General features: G+C 41.2%; 1 protein-coding gene across 9 annotated transcripts in view; it reads right to left on the bottom strand.

The window, feature by feature from the left end:
* Nucleotides 1-15,756, bottom strand: part of sh3gl2a (SH3 domain containing GRB2 like 2a, endophilin A1) — a 52,322-nt gene extending 36,566 nt beyond the window's left edge. For 2 of the 9 annotated variants that reach the window (XM_034230221.1, XM_034230222.1), the window contains exon 1: nucleotides 15,315-15,755. In XM_034230221.1, coding sequence (XP_034086112.1) covers nucleotides 15,315-15,359 — 45 coding nt within the window. In that variant the 5' untranslated portion in view covers nucleotides 15,360-15,755. Of the gene's footprint in view, nucleotides 1-15,314 lie in introns of all 9 variants that reach the window. The other 7 variants (XM_034230217.1, XM_034230219.1, XM_034230218.1 and 4 more) reach the window with 6 other exon arrangements.
* Nucleotides 15,757-20,328: the final 4,572 nt, after the last annotated feature.

Here is a 20,328-nt window from a genome sequence, read left to right as displayed (position 1 = left end):
TTTTTCCATTAATTAGCACTTCTTTATTAAATATTATGAATATGTCTTTATTATCAGGCTATGTTCCACAATCATTCAAAGTAGCAGTGATAAAACCGCTTCTTAAAAAGCAAAACCTCGATCCAGAGGTTTTAGCCAACTATAGACCTATTTCTAATCTTCCGTTCCTCTCAAAAATTCTTGAGAAAGCGGTCGCAAAACAGCTGTGTGATTACTTAAAAAACAATGATTTATTTGAAGATTTTCAGTCTGGCTTTAGAACACATCATAGCACAGAAACAGCTCTGGTTAAAGTCACAAATGACCTTCTAATAGCCTCAGACAAAGGACTTGTCTCTATTCTTGTCTTGCTCGATCTCAGTGCTGCATTTGATACTATCGACCATGATATCTTATTGCAAAGACTAGAGCACTTAGTTGGCATACAGGGAACTGCTTTAGGCTGGTTTAGGTCCTATCTATCTGAACGCTCTCAGTTTGTACGTGTCAACGATGAATCTTCCATGCAAACCAAAGTTAGCCATGGAGTGCCACAGGGCTCAGTGCTTGGACCTATTTTGTTCACATTATATATGCTTCCGTTAGGCAATATTATAAGGAATCATTCTGTAAATTTTCATTGTTATGAAATGATACTCAACTATATTTATCAATCAAGCCTGATGAAATTAATCATCTAAATAAAATTCAAGACTGCCTCAAGGACTTAAAAACGTGGATGACCTTAAACTTTTTGATGTTAAACACGACCAAAACTGAAGTTATTGTACTCGGCCTGAAACAAACTATCTAAAGATATACTAACTATGGATGGCATTAATTTGGCCTCCAGTGAGACTGTAAGGAATCTTGGTGTTATATTTGATCAGGATTTATCCTTTAACGCCCACATAAAATCAATTTCAAGGACCGCCTACTTCCATCTACGTAACATTGCAAAAATCAGGCATATCTTGCCTCAAAACGATGCAGAGAAACTAGTCCATGCATTTGTTACTTCAAGGCTGGATTATTGTAACTCCTTATTATCAGGGTGTACCAAGAAGTCAGTTAAGTCGCTTCAGCTGATTCAAAATGCTGCAGCTCATGTACTAACCAGAGTTAGGAAAAGGGACCACATTACTCCTGTTCTGGCTGCCTTACACTGGCTCCCTATAGAACACAGGATAGAATTTAAAATTCTTCTTCTCGCCTACAAAGCCCTTAATGGGCAGGCGCCATCTTACCTTAAATAACTCATTATACCCTACTGTCCTACTAGGGCATTGCGTTCCAAGAATGCAGGGTTGTTGGTTGTTCCTAGAGTCTCTAAAAGTACAATGGGAGCCAGAGCCTTTTCTTATCAAGCTCCACATTTGTGGAATCAGCTTCCAGTTTGTGTTCGGGCGGCAGACAGCCTATCCGTTTTTAAGAGTGCGCTTAAGACCTTCCTTTTTGATAAAGCCTATAGTTAGGGCTGATTAGATTCAGCCCCTAGTTTAGCTGATATAGGCTTAGTTTGTCGGGGGACATCTTACTTCTTCCTTCTCTCTGTCTATACCTGTGTACTCTCATGTTCCGAATAACCCAGCTTCCCCAAATGTCTTTCTTTTTGGTGTCTATATACGCCGGGATCGGGATTCATGGATGATCCTGTTGCTGCGGTCCTGTGTCCTGGATCGCGAGCCCTGGATCTTGAGTCATGGCTGTGGTCCTGGATCATCTATCATCACTATGTATCACTGGCTCTCCAACACATTGTACGTGAAATACATCTCTAAGCAGCTGACCACTCACAAGGCCAGCTAGCCAATCAGAGCAGACTGGGCTCTGGTTTCAGACAGAGGGGAAAAAGAGGTGCCGCAGCACAGGCAGTTTGAGAAAATAAAGACCTTTTGGTACATTACACACTTAGGAACCACACATAGGAACCACACATAGGAACCACAAAATGAGCATAATCAGGCCTCTTTAAACCTTTGTGAGTGTTATTCAGTGTAAAGCGATCAAATTGCCAGTAGAAATCCTCTAAAATGCCAATGTGATCAAATAAGAAATAGCAAGAAGGCGTCGTGACTCTCTGACCGCGTCACATGGTACACTCGGCAGCACATGCACCATGTTTCACAGATAACCACTGCAGCGCTCTGCTTTTGACTCACACACAGCTCCAACATGATGCAAAGTCACTGTGCTCTGATTAATCTGAGTATAATCCTTGACAAGCCATTCAGTCTCAGCTCTGCAGTTGGTGTGTGTGTGTGTGTGTGTGTGTGTGTGTGTGTGTGTGTGTGTGTGTGTGTGTGTGTGTGTGTGTGTGTGTGTGTGTGTGTGCACAGGAAGAGTAGCTGTCCGCGCCTAGATCAACTAACATGGTTTTTTTTACAGCAGGGAAATCATGCAAGCACAAAAAATACATATTCTTCCCCAAAACCTACTGGATTTCTGCTTTAGAAGTTATTTAAATACAATTTTAGCTCATTCTGTTTCCTCCCACCCCTCATTACTGTCCTCTTATGAGCTAAATTAGGCGTAAGGCTGAGTGCACGATGCTACAGCTGCGTGAACGCAAAGCCTCTTCTCCTCTTTTGTTCCCAACATCCTCCTCTCATCTCTTCCTGCTCTCTGCTGCACTTTCTATCATATTCCCTTCTTTCTCTTCTACACTATTCCTGTCCAAATGTCCTATTTTATTCATCGCCAGCAAATGAGTACTGTAAGTACATCTGCCACATTATAAAGTTCACATAATGCTGTGTCACTCCATGTTGCTTCTTTAAGCTAGCGCTCATAGGCTGGGCCGCCGCTTCCGTGCAGAGGGAAATATCTCCAGAACCATTGAATGGATTTGATAATGAAACATGGTTTTATGCAAATATACAGACATGGATCTCAGATGATGAATCCTACTAACTTTGGTGAACTCCTGCCTTTACTGTATATCTAGTGTCACCATCATCATCAAAAAATAATGAATACAAAATACCCAAGGTCTTTGGTGACTCTTTGATATTTTATCTGGTGCCATCATTGGGTCCAAATTTCAATTTTTGTCCAATAAGTCGACCGAAGTACAGCCTCGACCATACTTTGTGCTTACTTTGACTTTGCAATATTTAAAAAGGGTGTGGATTAAACTGTATACATATTAGAAGTACTCTGTGAGGTAGTCCTCAGGCACAGTGGGGCTTTAAGCTAAAAGCTACTGTTAGCATTGTAACAGTGACAATGAAGCCATGCTGAATGTAAACAGGTATAATGTTTGACCACCATCTTTGTTTAGCATGTTAGAGTAGAATAATTAGTTTAAAAAAACATTGCTTCGAAATCCATTCAAACAGGTATTCAAATATTTCAGCTATCATGTATCCAATGGAAAAATCCCAATGGTTTTTGTTGAGGGAACCAGGGAGATGCTGCCCTCAGGATCCGACACAGAAACAAGACATCCTTGCTTGTTTGTTCGATTTGAATGTCTTGACAGTGAGCATACAGCCTCAGTGAGCTGCTGTATTGGCTGCAGACTCTTGGTTTTCGTCTGTCTTCTATATTCTGATCATCATTTCATAGTCTCAAGTTTGACTGAAATGGTGACTGGCTTTTGTCGCTTGATTCATGACCTCTTGACGGATGATGACCTTCAACCCTCGAGTAAAAGCACTACCCATCAAAGACAGTATACTTCACAAGGTCTCTGGGGAAATAAAAACATCCATATCTGCATTGCCCTTCATTAAACACGTCGGCAGCTACACCGAAGCCATTAACCAAGAATGGGTTTTCAGGAGAGTGGACATAGATGCTTCTCGGTTATAGATTTAGGTAATAATAATGTGACCTCAATGTCCCTGGAGTAGAGGTGTGTGTTTGTGTCTGTAGGTATGTGTGTGTGTCTGTAGGTATGTGTGTGTGTGTGTGGAGGTGGTTTATGTAGTCGTATCAATGTTTCCAGCTATTCCCACACATAAAAGCAAATACAATAACTCTGGCGACACATTCATTGATGTAGAAAAACACAAAGCAAAAAACCTAATATTTTGTTGTGTAATATTACTTGTGGGGGAAACTTCAGAAGCAATTGGAGTCAGCACTCAGAGAGACAAGAGGAGAGCTGGAGCTTCGATGGCAAACATTGACGGTTTATTTAGAGCTTCGGCCGGAGAATTCACACGACATGTCACGGGCCACGGTTTGACCACACGGTTGAGATGCCACAATCAATTCTGAAGAGCTCTTCTGCAGTTCCAGGTTTTAATCAGGGGTCACAGGTTCAAACCCCACAGCAGTCAGCATGTCGTTTTGTCCCTGGGCAAGACACTTCACCCCAAATTGAGTATGTAAGTCGCTTTGGATAAAAGTGTCTAACAAGTGACATGTAATAAAAATAATGTGCGCAAGGGAACGTTCCTGAGAAGAAGGGCTTCTAGATGTCCCTAAACGGTAAACTACCTCATGGCGGCTTGTGCTCGGTCATAAGCAACAACAATGCGCCCAAGCTGCTCCTCCTTAAGAGAGATAGCAGCAATACCCAAGGCCGTAGAACTATGCCGTGGGAAAAGAGACAGTGAGAGGAGACAAATATGAACTGTGTCGAAGGTTGAATACCTAAGCAAATGATTCCCTAACATTACTGAACGTTCAGCAAGTCTCACTACTGGTCTTTTAAATTGTGAGTTAAAGAAAATATGTAGAAATGAAATTTACAAATTATTTTCTTCATTAGTCATGATTGACTAATGTGGTGTGTGGTGCAGTGGGTAGAGCCTTGGTGTTGGGATCAGAGGGTCACAGGTTCAAACCCCACTGCAGTCAGCATGTCGTTGTGTCCCTGGGCAAGACACTTCATCCCAAATGGCTCCTGTGGGGATTGCCCACAGTATTGAGTATGTAAGTCGCTTTGGATAAAAGCGTCTAACAAGTGACATGTAATTGATTACACAAACCTTATCCCAGAATTTAAAAACAGCTCCTGAGAATTTCCTTTCTCCACACCCAGGCATCGACAGCCTCTCCTGCAGTGGTTGATGCCCAGAATAAATAATATGCCAGGCCTGAATAAAACATCAAGCATGGCCTGAATACTGATGCAGCGAGAGCAGGAGGAGAAAACAAGGGAGTGGAGAAGGGGAGAAAGAAACCAGAGACAGTGATGAACAATACATCGCTTCCTACAGACAAACTGAACACCTCAAGCGACCGTAGCTGTCAACATAAAAATGATTGACTCTGCAGGGCACCGACACTTCTCACCCAGCACATCTTTCTTCTTTGACACGTTTTCACAATTCTGCCACATGAGGCCGTTTAACCAGTGGTGGGGAAAGGAATCAGAAGTTGTACTTAAGTGAAAGTAGAAATACCACACTGCATTTAAAAGTGTTCTTAAGTTAATGTAAAAAAGGGGGATAAGAATTAAATAGACTTCAGGTACAATAAGTAAAGCACTTATTATGCACATGGGCCCACATTATAATTACTGATGCATGAATGTGTTGCAACTGGTATCAGCAAATCTAATCAAAATACTACGTATACATATAATACTGGGGAGCTTGGGAATGTACTACTCCAGGTATAACTATAAATAGATGTGTTGTTTTTCATTCTCAGTTATGTGAATCTGCAAAGTAACTAAAGGTATTGAATAAATATAGTTAAGTAAAAAGTACAATATTTACCTCTAAGATGTGGAGTAAAAGTATAAAGTAGCAGTCATCTAAAAATACTCAAATGATATACAAATATCTCAAATGTTTTGTGACCAACTATTTATTGCGTTTAACCGTCACCTTCACAGATAGACACCAATATACAAATATAAATGAAATACATTTAAATACCCACCCCTCATACCGTTCCACAAAATATAAATATATGTTGCTTGTTCGCAATAATCTTAGTTCATATTTTCACACATATGTTAACATAACAAATCATAGTCTGCACGTTTTCTGACACAACATTTCATGGTTGTAAATTGAGTTGACAATGAGTCCTCTCCTAATCAGCTTCCCATACGTTAAGGTGTGCAGTCATATTTGACATATGGATATACCCAGGTCAGCAGCTTTTTAAATAGCTTCTAATGTTTCTCCTTCAGCATTGTTTACAGATGCGATTGACAGCTAAAATTAGCACTTAAGTACAACGCTGAGTACTGAGTAAATGCGGTTACTTCCCACTACTGCATTTAACGAGTTTAGCTCATCGTGCCCGTATTTAAACACGCCGACAGCATCTTACCCACGGTGAGCTAAGAATAGGCCGTGTCCGTCTGTCATTAACCTCCAAACAGGAAGTGATGTCACCGTCTGGCTCCAACTCTCCAGATACTGCAGGAGCAAAACCACTAACATTTCTTTCAATATTATTGCGAATGTTAACCCTCTTTTATACAATATTTTTTACATAATCCATAGAATTTAAGAAAAGATTAATAGTGTCCAAAAAATGTCACATCTATTAATGTTGTCACTTGCTGCTACCTTATTACTTTTTATGCTCAATTTATTTTTATAACGCCATTTGCCTGCACTTTCCCTTTGCTGTGACATTTCCCCGCTGTGGGATGAGTAAAGGATTCCTAATTCTGTTACTTTTGTCTGTCAGACTTTCTGTATTGTTCCTGGCAACAACTCAGGAAAGCAGCTCTAGAAATGCCGAGTCATGTTTATCACATGGTGTAAAGCCAACAGACGAAAAGGTCGTTGTTGAAAAGCTCTCTAAAAGATTTATGAGCCATCCAGTAAATGAACGAGAGCATTTGTTGTGAAGTGAGGCGATAGAGGACACATTTTAAATTCACACAGAAAAACTGCTGGTGAGGAACGCTGAAGACTTCCCTGTTTGCAAACGTCAGGAAGGGAGCAGCCTCCAGGAGATGGGATCACATATCTGAGAAAACAAACTGCTTTCAGAGCGCCAGCTGAAATGTCTGCTCAGTGAGCCGAGGCAAAGCACAGCAGTGTCCCGATAAAGAGCCTTCAGAGAAAGAGCTCTACTGAGGCAGGTGAAAACATTTTTTTAAAGCTGGGAGGCATTTGACAAGCAAAATTGAAAAGTAAAATAAGCTCAGTGAGGGGAGGAAGTAATCAAGATGAAAGGATGAAGGGACATGGCAGCAGGGACTGTGTGTTTCTGGATACGATCCAGTGCAGCATCTCTTTTGCTGCATTGCTGATCCACACTTAGCCAAAACTGGGAGCACTGGGTTGAGTGAGGAGAGCGTTCAGTTCTTAAAGAGACAGTACGCAGCATTGTCGGGAGCTGATTGTAAACACACAGCATTCAGAGGACGCCCCTCCTCTCATCGAGCAAAAAGAGAGAGAGTGAGAATAACAAGGTTTATTATTAGATTGTTTTTCAAAAAACACACCCACACCTCCACAGGACGGAGCTGGGTTTTGAATATATGCAGACAAATTGCACACTTCATCCTGCAAACAAGAAAACTACATGTGTAATACAACGGCTCTTGAGCATTATACACTTGTGTGCAGTTATACATTTATTTTACTGCTTATATATATTTGTAATAATATGTGCTTTCCTTCAACTCATGTACAAGTCTAAACTTATATAAACATTTTTCTTTTGCCCTTTAATCTGCACTGTATCTTTGCCACTGTAATTCTGTTAATTTGCCCACAGTAGGAGAAATAAAGGACTTCTGATTTTGGCCTACTGTATCTTATGTGTGTGAGTGTGTGTATGCGTGTGTGTGTATGCGTGTGTGTGTGTGTGTGTGTGTGTGTGTGTGTGTGTTTGTGTTTTGGGGGCACCCTAGGTAAAGCTGACACACACTAAAAGCACACAGCTGCCACTCAGCAGAAGAGAGGGACCGACAGGGGAAACACTCAGGCACATAAAACACACAGCGATTTTACAACCTGTTATCCGTCACTTTGAATACACAAAATGTGACGACTTAAGAATGACAACTGAAGGCACACCCTGCGTATCGGCCGAGGCTTACATACCCATGCGGGGCCTGAAGGCTCTTTGTTATGCCAAGACATGCAAAGCAAAAACAGGAGACATAAGAAAATGCAGTGACTCAGCTGATAAAAACAAACTAATGGGTGAGTTTTTAAGAAAATGCTGCATGTAACTTTAAGAGATCATTCCAACAAGGAGTCTGCATCCGCTGACTCATGACAAAAAAACTGAATTGACTCAAATGATCTACACTTCCTCAGCAAAACCCCCCCCGGAGTCACAATTCTGAATCTCAAGGTTTCCATCCAACGGCAAAATGTAATTTTACTGCAGGCTGTATTGTGCAACGTGCATAGTGACGCAGTAACGAGGGTGTAGAGGTCGGGAAGGAGAGGGGGGGTAGCACACTTTACTTTCATGCAAAAGATTGAGTAAAATTACTTATATATAATATTGAGATTGTTATAAACAAAAAAAGGCCTTTCAATTGTTATCTAAATAGTCACCCAGCAATTTTTACACTAGTTAGTTAACTATTAGCTGTAGTAGTAGGGGTAAGTACATGTCCCATCTTTGCCAAGTGTAGCTAAAATGATACGTACATTGACGCAGCAATTATTCTAATACAATGACATAATTAGGAGGCAACGCTTGTTCGCAAAATGACCTGAATGCATGCTAACAATGTCATCGTCCCTCTCCAGCCTCTAGCATTAGAGAGAAAGAAAGAAAGAGAGAGAGAGAGAGAGAGAGAGAGAGAGAGAGAGAGAGAGAGAGAGAGAGAGAGAGAGAGAGAGAGAGAGAGAGAGAGAGAGAGAGAGAGAGAGAGAGAGAGAGAGAGAGAGAGAGAGAGAGAGAGAGTGAGAGGTTTGTCTAGTTGAACGTGTTAGTCTAGTCGGCCTGACTCATGACATTTTGCTGGATTAGTGCACGTAATATCCTTTGGCCCCGGCCTGAAGTATAAGTAACCTGACTGATGTGTTACTCCATGTCGCTGTCCGTGGTGCTGATGAGGACGCACCTTCACAAAATGTCTGTTTGACAAAGCTAAGGGTAACAAGCATTAGTTGAACTTGTCAGAGATCATATTACACCATCAACAATGGTTGCCATGTGTAGATATGGCACCTTCACACACCTTCAAAGGAACATGGTAAAAAACCTGTGTGACTACACCGATAACGTTTCACCACTACTCCATAAATCCTGCGACCTACACGACTGTGACTCCTTGTTATAAATAATTAAAATGCCATGATGGCGTGATTCTTAAAGTAAGTGCTGCAATGATTGACTATTTGGTTAATAAGGCAAAAATAAGTCATCGTAAACTCATTTTCACACTGAAAAGTAATTTCTTTTCAAGAAATGTTCAGCTATAACAAATAATATACAAACACTTTCTAGTTTTAGCTTCTTTAAAGGATGTGCTTGCTTTGTCATACATTGTAGTGAACTAGGGTTTGTACCGTTGTTTGGACAAATAGATTAGTTGACCTATTTTGAAAAGTATCAGCTCCAGAATTGGTAGAAGCATTGGGATATAAAACGTACTGGCAATATCAACCGTCAACATTCGGTTTCTCCTAAAGCCTTTTAAGAAAGTCCATCGTCACAGATTGAGTTCTCCACACTTCCTCTGTTTGACTTCTCCTTCCTCCTGCTCTCTCTTGGCTTGATTTCCTTTTACCTCTCTGCCACTCCCTACTGTACCTGCTCAAGGCCGCTCTATCTTCTCCTTCCTTGTCTTCTCTTATCTCTCGTTCCTAGCTTCCCTCTCTTCCCCCCCCGCCCCATCTGTTATCTCCCAGCTGGATCTGTTTTACGCTGCAGTGGGCCCGAGTGAGGATCCAGGCAGGATGAGTCACCCCCTCACAATCTGCTGCCCTAAAGCCCCGCAGGCGTCAGTCACATCCAGAGACCCTCTGCTGTCCATCGGCATGCACGGGATGTAGTTATTCACGCTTTCGCATTGCGTACCTTTTTCTGAGGGAATCAAACCCAGAAACTCACTCAGAAAGAAATGGACAATGAAATTACTCAATTGTTTTCCGTTAATCTACAAACATAGAATGGATGTTTTTCAGCAGCCAAATCCTAATGCTACACACAACACAGTGAGGGTAAGATGTGTAGTCCCCACATTAGTATTCAGCCCACACACTGGGAATCCTCTAGTCGAACGAGGGCTGACTGCGAAATGAAGGATTACTGTTCCCTTACTAAGAAATACATGATACCACATCCAAATGTAATCACCGTTTCTTAACGACCAATATTACAGACGGATTGACACGGGCAGATCCTGCACCTCGGTAGGTCCTTTTGTTTTCATACAGAGCATGTGAGATTCACGCTGTGCCTTTTCATCCATCATCATCAGCTGAGATTTCCAGCTTTTCTCAGTCTCATGTCAAAACTGCTGACGACATCATTTCTAAATCACAACAGGAGACATTGTTACCTGCAGTTCACCTATGTCGTGTCTTTACAATCTAAAGATATTAGAGTGCTTTCATTTCAAACGTTATTTTCTGATTTGTTGTGCCAGTGAATTCACCGTGTTTCTTTTTTTTTAACACTGAGTAATTGAATTTAGAATGACATGAATATGGCTTTCACCCAAATCTGGTGTAACTGATGATACTACATTACTATAATTAGAATGAATATTTCATTATTATGATGTGTTATATAATAGTTAATGGACTGTACGTAGCCCATATGGTGTTGATCTGCAGCCAGGAATGCATTTGAATGTACTTCCACAGTACATTTAGCGCACACTATTCTCTAAAATGGCCTCTTATCTTATGCAATCTCTTATATATATGTTTCTGAGAAGCAGGTGGGACTCGAAGTGAAGCTCTGAGGAAAAGTAGTATAACATTTTGACTGATGGAAGGTCTCGTAAATCATATCAATGATTTTCCACTAACTTGACAGAAAAGCAATGCTTTTAGATTCAATGGATTCAAACAAAAACATGACGTTTGCAGACGCAGAGGATGATAAAGCTGTGAGGAAACCAGCTATCCTCTTTCTGACATTGAGAAGAAGCAAAGCAACCATTTTATCTGGAAAAGCTACAAGACCCGCCCCCCCCCCCCCAAAGACTTGAAGTTTTTGTTTCCCTCTCTCTCATGCTGGCACCCTTTCTGAAGCTCCTCATCTCCCCTCTTTCTCTCTCGCAGTCTCTAATTAATGAACACATTTTCTCTTCCTGCTGGCAGACCACACTCATTCCACTTCGATAAAAGTACTCTCTGCAGCCTTAAAATAGATATGAAAACAACATTTAAACCAGGGGTTGATGCAAATAAAACAACAAGCAGAACTGTGGGAGATGTGGGTTCACTCTTTCTCTAAACCATTAGTTGTGGTTATCACAGCCCCAAATCAAAAAGCCTCATCACATGTTCACACGCATGCATGCTCAGACTTGTACACACGCCTATGACTCTCTCCATGGGAACAGCGCCATGATGAAAGTAGCATCTGCTCAAAGCATGACTCATTTGACTCTGGGGTGAAGTTGACTTGTGACGCATTAAGCGAGATATCTCCACCTTTAAAAATACACCTGACAGAAGAACTGAGTCCTGGCTTATAATAACGTTCGGCATAAATGGGGTATTTCTTTATTTGAAATTGATTCTTTAACTATTTTCAAAGTTTGAATTGTGTGAAGGCAGGCATATTTCTTACAGTGTATAAAGAGGCTTGGTTCACCACAGTGAGAATGAGTAATGCGTCGCTGGATAAATAAATATATAATTTATTAAAAGGCAGTGGGCCTGCTGGGTCTTACCCTTCATGCTCCGTGCTTCCCCGTTTTTTTTAAAATGGCCCCCGTTATTAATGCACCAATATAAGCCTGCATGTCCTTGGCTGAGAGCGATAGAGAGAGAGAGTCTTCTGTCCGAGAAAAGGGTGATTGTTGTGTGAAATAAATTACTCAGTGATGTACGTGAGAAGGTGGAAGATGAGGGTGTGAGAGCATGTGTGCTAAAAACTTCAGTGATTCCACGGCATTCTGCTTTTTATGGGCTGTTTGTCTCTGCAAGGTGCACAAAGTCTGTAATAAAGAAAGACTCAAAGCACAAGTATGAGGGGTTCCCATCTTTCGGAGCAGATGCTGCGCACTTACAAAAACAGACAAAACTGCACAGCTAATTAGCAATTAGTGACACACAGGGCTTTAAGGTCAATGCAGCATTTTAGGACCTGTAATCTGCTCCAATCTACATATAACAGTTAGCTCCATTTATTCATTGAAATGTGTTGTGTTTAGATTTGATGTAATCACAGATATTAACCTAACAAGCCCTGTCCTCTACTACATATGGCTCTGCTTCATATACCTTGAGACCATTTCAACGAGAGAGAGAGTTGGCTTTTTATAGCAAGGTTCAGCTGCTTCTGATATCTTGAATTAAACCATTGAAGGTAATGTTGCAAAGCAATGAGAAATATGGCTTAAGATGATTAAAATGGACTTTTATTAATCCCTCGTGGGGAAATTGTTTCTCTGCATTTGACCCATCCTAGTGTTAGGAGCAGTGTGCTGCCATTTTTAACGGCGCCCGGGGAGCAGTGTGGGGAACGGTGCCTTGCTCAGGGACACCTCGGTAGCACTTGGTCTTGCCGGGACTTGAACTAGTGACCTTCCAGTTACCAAGCCAAGTCCCTATCGACTTCGCCACCATTGGTTTAAAGCCAATATTGGATTTTTGAGGATTGTGTATCAATTTGATGAAGTACCTTGATTTATAGTGTATTCAATGAGTTGGAACATCTTGAAATGGCATAATAGTGCTGCTTTCTTACTCGGTTGGGAGCAGTCACAACAAGAGGCACTCAAGGATGCTGGTCGAGACCAAGATATCGTCCTAAATTGAATATGGTCAATTCCCTGTTTCCAGTCTATGCTTAGTTAAAGTGACTTGCTACCAGCGATAGCTCAGTGTTTACTGTATAATTAATGACGGAGGCATCGATCTTCTTATCTAATTCTCGTCTCCTTATGCATATTCTAAGGAAAATCTAATTATTGCTTTAATGCTGGTCACCATTCTACCATTCTGTTGTATGGTTCTTTATAAATCCTCTGTCCCATCCTTAATCCCTGTGACCCCCTCTGCATGTGTTTGGGTGGGGGTACGCCTGTGGTCTGCTTGCAGGATGTGTGTGTAAGTAGCCAGATTGTGAAATCACTGCCCGGGTGAGTCTGGGCCTGGATTACAGGAACAGAGGGACGATATGAGCCTTCTGCCACTGGGAGTCCGGGGAGGATGACAGTGAGTGTGAGAGTGTGTGTGTGTGTGTGTGTGTGTGTGTGTGTGTGTGTGTGTGTGTGTGTGTGATGCAGATGAACAGGCGGAAGGGGACCACAGAGACCGCTGACTCTGAGCCTGAAGCTGCCTAACATCGCAGTGGGAGTACAACTGAGTAATGAAGACTGTGAAAACCTACAAATATATACACACACACACACACACACACACACACACACACACACACACACACACACACACACACACACACACACCACACACACACACACACACACACACACACACACACACACACACACACACACACACACACACACACACACACACACACACACACACACACACACACACACACACACAGGCTCTGCTAATAGGTGACAATAGACTCATCACACTGAATTAACCCAATGTGTGCAGTCATCTAATACCCTGTGTGGGCCGCTGTCTACTTCCAATCTGATCTAATGAGCTCCTGATTAAAACTGAGAACTCTGTTAAAAGCAAAACAATCGTTTGCAGTTATTTTTTGATTTAATTTAAATGTTAAAGAGGATGTATAGCTCTCGGTTTATTTGTAATCTGCAAACGTTGCTTTTCAGGAATAGCAAACCTCCTATTTGTGGCTTTTATCTTCTCAGGCATCTCAAATGTCAGTGTGACATAAACGATGATATAAATACCTAATGGCAGCATAAATGACCTATAAATACAATACGGGACTCCATTGTATCACCATATTACGTCCCAGCTGTTTGATGTGCAATCACTTCCTGTCCTCACAAACTGCCAGCTTAGTCTCAGTTATGCAGGTCCAACATGTAACTAATAGATTAAATATCCACACTAGCTGACCTTCACGAGACACACTGTTATCAACGTCACAATTTAAACATTAATCCCATCCATTTCAGTGAAGATTGCCTGTAATTATGAGGTAAGGTGCAAACTGGGGGCAAGCAAGGCCATTTGGACATCGGTGGACTGAAGAACAAGGGGAGGAGAGGGAAGCGTGCGTGTGTGTGTGTGTGTGTGTCAGGCTCCGGGTGTCCTACTGTGATGCTTGAAGCTGACTCTCAGTGTTCCTGTGACTCACTCTTAGAAACAGGACAACCTCCCAGCCCACACCGGAAACACATGTCACTCAAAGCCTTGGGGTAAGTGAAGGCTGCAGGGAAGAATCTGGCCATACATTGGTCCATCAATATCTCTCCTCGGTGACCAATGGCCCCCAATGTTGGCCTCTGAACTCACTCATAGTCTGAAATACTGGAAGCAAAACAACCAAAGATGCTACAATGTGTGGGATGGGATGAGGAGTAACCTTGAACTGAATATCTTCTCATGTATGACATCTACAAATAACAAACGATTCAGCATTGGAAAGGGAAGACGTGATTTCATTCACTACTGATATCCCGCAGTAGAAGATAAATGCGTTTAGAGGGCGCTGCGGTCATGGCTTGCCGCTGCTGGTAGGAGCGGATTTCCGCCAAGGAGCACTTAACGATTGCATAACATCGTCGTGCGCGTCGGAGTTCCCACTGTTGGTTGGCCGAAAGAAACACTGATTTAAAACCGTGCTTCATTTAGGGCAACAACCTGCGCAGTACAAGTGTGAGCGGCTGCCATGAGCTGCGGCTCTGGTGCCTCTGTTTTCTGTGCAGAATGTCATCTGAAGGGTATACCGGGAGGAACTGACGTCCCCGGCATCACCACCATCAACGTGTCGTGCCACCTGCCTCCCAGGCGGCCGCACAGAAAAATGCATTTGAATAATCGTCGTGGTTTTCAGGAATGCATTAAAAAAAAAAACACATTAAAAAAAAACAGCAACGTTGTTTTTGCTGCAGTGCAAAACACGAGTAATAAATTATTCTACTGCTGCAACGCTGCACCATCTTTGCAGTGGAGTATATTTCAGCACTAGGAAAGCGATGGGAGATTTAGAGGCAGCAGATGGAGCTGAGCTGCAGCGTACATGAGCGTACATGATACATGAGGGCAGCACGATGTATCCATTTATAACCAAATTCCACTGTCCAAACGCCACTCCACTACAACGTGACACCACAAACATGGAGATCTGATGATGCCTCTTACCTGAGTGGCTTTGTGGAATTGCTTCTTCAGCCCCGCTACAGACATGGTTGCAACACGGTGGTTCTAGCTGGGGATATGAACTGGATGCTTCAGGTGCGTAAAGGGAGGAAATCTCGGTGCTACTTGTATCTGGTGATGATCTTGGCTAACCCCTGTCTACGCGGTGCTTCAGCAGAGGGATCTCCTGTGAGAAAAGGGGGATGAGTAAAGCCCGGATCAGGCTATTGGATGTCGGATACACATGTCCATGCTGACGTCGGAGCAGCTCCTCTTAAAGCGGCCGCTCCTCTCACCACGGCTGGGACTGTAGAGAGGGACTTATTGCTAATGTCACATCGTTTAAAGACGAAAACAGATTGGGTGAAAGCGATACAAATTGAATTTAAATCACTGGGGTTTTGTAACCAGTTGGAATCTAACTAAGTAGGCTACATACAATACTATACTTAAAGGTGGGGTAGGTACGTTTGAGAAACCGGCTCGAGATACACTTTTTGTTATATTCCATGGAATGCTCTTAACATCCCGATAGCAATGAATATCTTAAGTGCTTTGACAAAAAATCCATAACAAAATATCATCTGTGGAAGCCGTAGCGCTGTAAAAAGCACGACCAATCATCTGAGCCGGCCCGGCTAAAAATAACTGGATGGCCTACCTGCCTGTCAGCCTTCCATCTGTGCACAAACTTATCTCTTGCCCTCATTGGTCATGTGCGCGTTCGTGTGTGTTGGAGGAGGGGCTCTGTGAGGAAGGGGCAGATTTTTTCCGGCTGTGTATTTTCAAATTCTAGCGCACTCGAGCTGGTTTCTCCAAATATTTAAAAAAACGTTCTATGATAAAATACTGTACTACTAATATAATCACCATTTTAACAGTTAAATTCTCTTTTGTATTGCATGTATTTATAAGCAATACAAACATAGAACAATTGAAAAAAACCGAAATTTCAATAATAATATACATTCTATAACACATAGGTGTGAGCAAGCTCTCTGATTGGTCAATAGGCGTGTTTGATTCCACGATCAAAGAACGGTCAAATAGAACGTGCCTTTTCACAACAAGTCAGTATCCCTCCGCGTATGAGAAAAACGGTATACCCTTGGCCTGAAAAGCAAACTGCTTGCACTCCGTACGCAAGCGCCTCGGTCCTGCCGCAGTACTGTCGTACCAATAATGACGTTAAAGAACGGCCTCTCGTGTATGATTGCTTAATTAAAAAGAGACACTGTGTATATTGGGTATACTTTACTTGTAATACTTTAAGAACATTTTAGCTGATAATACTTTTGTATTTTTGACTCATAAGATTCTGAATTGAGGATTATACATTTTCATATAATAATCTAAAACCAAACTTTTGGATTCAACAATTTTTAAGTACAAATATTCAGAATTAGAATATTGTATTTATCCCGGGGGGTGATAAGGTACAATTAGCATCAACATGCCCTTTAAGTACAAGTAGGATGAAATAATGCAGACAATTAAACATTACTAACCATTAATATAAAGGTTGGTACATTTGTTGGGAGACTAAAATGTTACTGGCCCATTGCATCATGATCAACTACTCTGGGAGAGACTCAAATACACAAACACGTTGGATAGTTCCATTGCTTGCCTCTCTAATGAGACTCGGTGAGTTGTAAAAAGAAACCTGCAGCAGCTCCTCTTAAGCACCCTGGACAGCGCCCATCAACAGAGACACAGACGTCCCTTTACACACTTAATAACTATCTTTCCTCCCATTGCATCAGTCAAATTGCCTCTACATGGCAAAATATAATAATATTATTATATTTTCAGCATTTTTGCACCTGTATCCACGGTGTGTTCATATATTATATGACCGTGGATACAGGTGCAAAAATGCTGATTTAAAAACTGAAATATTTACACAGGTGTTGAAAATACAAAGCCATGGGACATGAAGATATGCAATCAAACTCTAAGAAAGATGAACGAATGACCTCAGTTTGGTCAAATGACAATAAAATACATATAAAACACACATTCAGGATACTCATCCCTTTGTTTCTTTACAACAATGTATAAAACATCATAGGAAGGTTACTGACATACATTATTAAGTGAATTTATGTTGACATTAAAAGTTCATTTTTGACCCTTGAAAAGTTAGAAGGTGTTCTGGAGCTTTTGGTTGTTTCATCCTCAAGAGATGCCCAGTTAGGATGGTTGTAGATGCTCACATTTCCAAATGTCCTAATCACTTGATAAATAATGCTCCTTGTGTTGACATTGTTTTTTTCTTTTGCTGCAAGTGGAAATCAAAGGCAGCGTTCCACCTTTTACATGCAGAAAAGTATCTTACTGTCCAAATCATAAGGGAATGAGTTAATCAACATGCATGATGATGACACTTTGCCTTTCCTATTATCACCAGCAATCAGTCATGGCACAACATGCAGCTTTCATGATACTACTATTGCAAGCAAAGGACAGATACCTGCTTTATTTAACACATAAATAAAGCAGTTTGTCGACATTGATATACAGATATTAGTAGATACAGATTTTAAAGTGTTATATAAGAGTTTAAGTATATTGTTTACGTATATACTGTACTTCAGCTAGAATGTATTGATTCTACTTTTTCGGTCACTCAATTCAATCAGAGTCAACAACATATCCTATGTCCGATTAGATTAAAAGCCTGCAGCACTAATGCGAATTGTGGCCCTGAATTAAAGCTAAGAAGTCACCTGCACTACACATGTATCAGCTGAGCCTCTCGACGCCAGATGGCTGCAGAGTAGAAGGAGGACATGGGCAGAGAGTCAAAGACGCTCCCATATGGCCACTGTCACAGCCTTAAAAAACACTCTGTGACAATCAGGAAATGGGCGAATAAATCCTATAGATGTGGCTGTATCTGCGGCTTAAAAATGTCCAAAGAAAGAGGTTAAATATTCAGGATGCTTCCTTGTTGGAAAAACACTCCAATTACATGTGTATAAGGATATGCTGTAGTTTGGTATTTAATACGTTCATATTTTACCTTTCAATAATTGTCAAGCGTTTAAATCGCGTCGGTAAATAGTTGCCATGTGTTGACACTTGGCTGACACTGGCAGGCAATATGTATGCACATCAATTAGGTGGCGTATGTTTGCAGTGTGCCTCTGTGGGAGGTGTTTTTCTCATCATTGAAGCACTACAGAAAAGCGTATCAACTGCTTTGGTGCAATGCCAACAGTACAAGGTGTGTGTGTGTGTGTGTGTGTGTGTGTGTGTGTGTGTGTGTGTGTGTGTGTGTGTGTGTGTGTGTGTGTGTGTGTGTGTGTGTGTGTGTAATATCAACAGTCAAACACAAATGCAAACCTCTGTAAAGGTATTTGTCTATGCTGCGAGTATTGGGCTCCTCGCGTGCAGCATTAGCATCACTGCAGCTTATGTTCTGCATTATATTTTTTCGCTTTTGTTTTGATCTATATTGGGTTTAATTCTGTACTTGTGCAGTGATCAAATTCCACAACAGCAGATCATTTAAGGCGGTGCTGGTGAGAAAAGAGGAGAAACATTTAGTATGTCAGTGGCGCCATCTTGTGGAAGAAATACGTAATTATCTATCTACGTATCTATCGGTCCATCCATTTATTTTATCTATCGATCATACCAGGACAAATTGTTCATTTTATTTTTTTTATTTAAAATTAGAAATCAAAAGGAAATCCTCAAGATGGTTAGCCAATGAATGATTTAAACATTACTTTGTTGTATCACCAATGTATACATCTAGTTTGATACCACCATAGGCAACAACACTACTTTTATGGGTTGAAAAGCTCATAACATAATTATTGAGGATTTAGAAATTCTAAGTTTTTGTGGTATTTAATGTGAGAAGCTATACACATTTGTTTTTAAATGTTAGTGTTAAATGCTCTGCAACATGCTTGTTTTGCCAGTCACGATCTACGATGCTTTGCCTCCACCTAGTGGTAGGAAATGATGCAGCAGTAGTGATGCATTTGTGTGTAAGAGGGTTGAAACTACCAAGCAGCTCATGTGATTACAGTGAGTTGACTATCAGATGAGACCAGCTCCTCAGATAAGGATAAGGGTGTATCATCTGAAATATTTTAGGAGCACCCTAAGCACCAGACGTTTGATTTGTGTGAGCAGCTCTCATTGGCTAACAGAGGAGGTATAGTGATACATCAGGGCTGACAGGGACCTGAGTGCAGCTCTCTGCTCAGTTTCCCTGCTCTGTTAGAGTGTCTGGTCCCACGGCTCAGTGGTCTGTGTGGCCCGAGCCGAGCCTCCATTTGTCTTTCCTCCTGAGGCGATAAATCTCACCTGTACGTACAGACAGATGGAGGCTTCGAGTGAAATATGAGATTTGTTGCCATTAACTTTATTACACCGGCGACTACTGTTCTCTTCTTCTGTCATCAGCTCTGACTGAAGGTTGGAACAGGAGGAGTTTACTGACTCGCTCCTTGTTTCAACAGAGCAAAGGGGGATGTGTTTAACATGACACTAATATTTATAAACAAACCAAGTTTTTTGGTTCCTTTACTTATTGTAATAATATATTTGTTTCTGCTGCCATTTAAATGTGATGCTAGCTTAAAGTCATACTTTAAAGCGTTTTCTAGATATTCTCTATACCAGCTGAGATACATATTCCTCACTTTAAGACCCTAATTGAAAGATATCATAGAAATATCTAAGAAAATCATAATCAGGATTACTTTAGTCACTAATGAATCATTGACTTAGGAAACATCCTGCATTTTGGAAAGAGATGTTTGTACTTTCATTAAATGCACCAATCTGGTCCACTTTAAGAAAAACAGAAACGAGAACTATTAAAACATTGTGCTTTAATACAATTGAATCATAATCATCAGTTGTATGGGTATAAATAGTGACAACAGCAAAAATAATACACAAGGCAAAAGGAGAGAATTATTTTGAAACGAAAAGTGGCAAAATAATAGATTTATCTCGTTAATTGTGTTTTTCCATAATATTTGATAGT

Source organism: Gymnodraco acuticeps, unplaced genomic scaffold (assembly GCF_902827175.1).
Source record: "Gymnodraco acuticeps unplaced genomic scaffold, fGymAcu1.1, whole genome shotgun sequence".
NCBI lineage: Eukaryota > Metazoa > Chordata > Actinopteri > Perciformes > Bathydraconidae > Gymnodraco > Gymnodraco acuticeps.
Note: the sequence above shows the minus strand (reverse complement) of the source record. Positions and strands in the feature narration are given on the sequence as shown.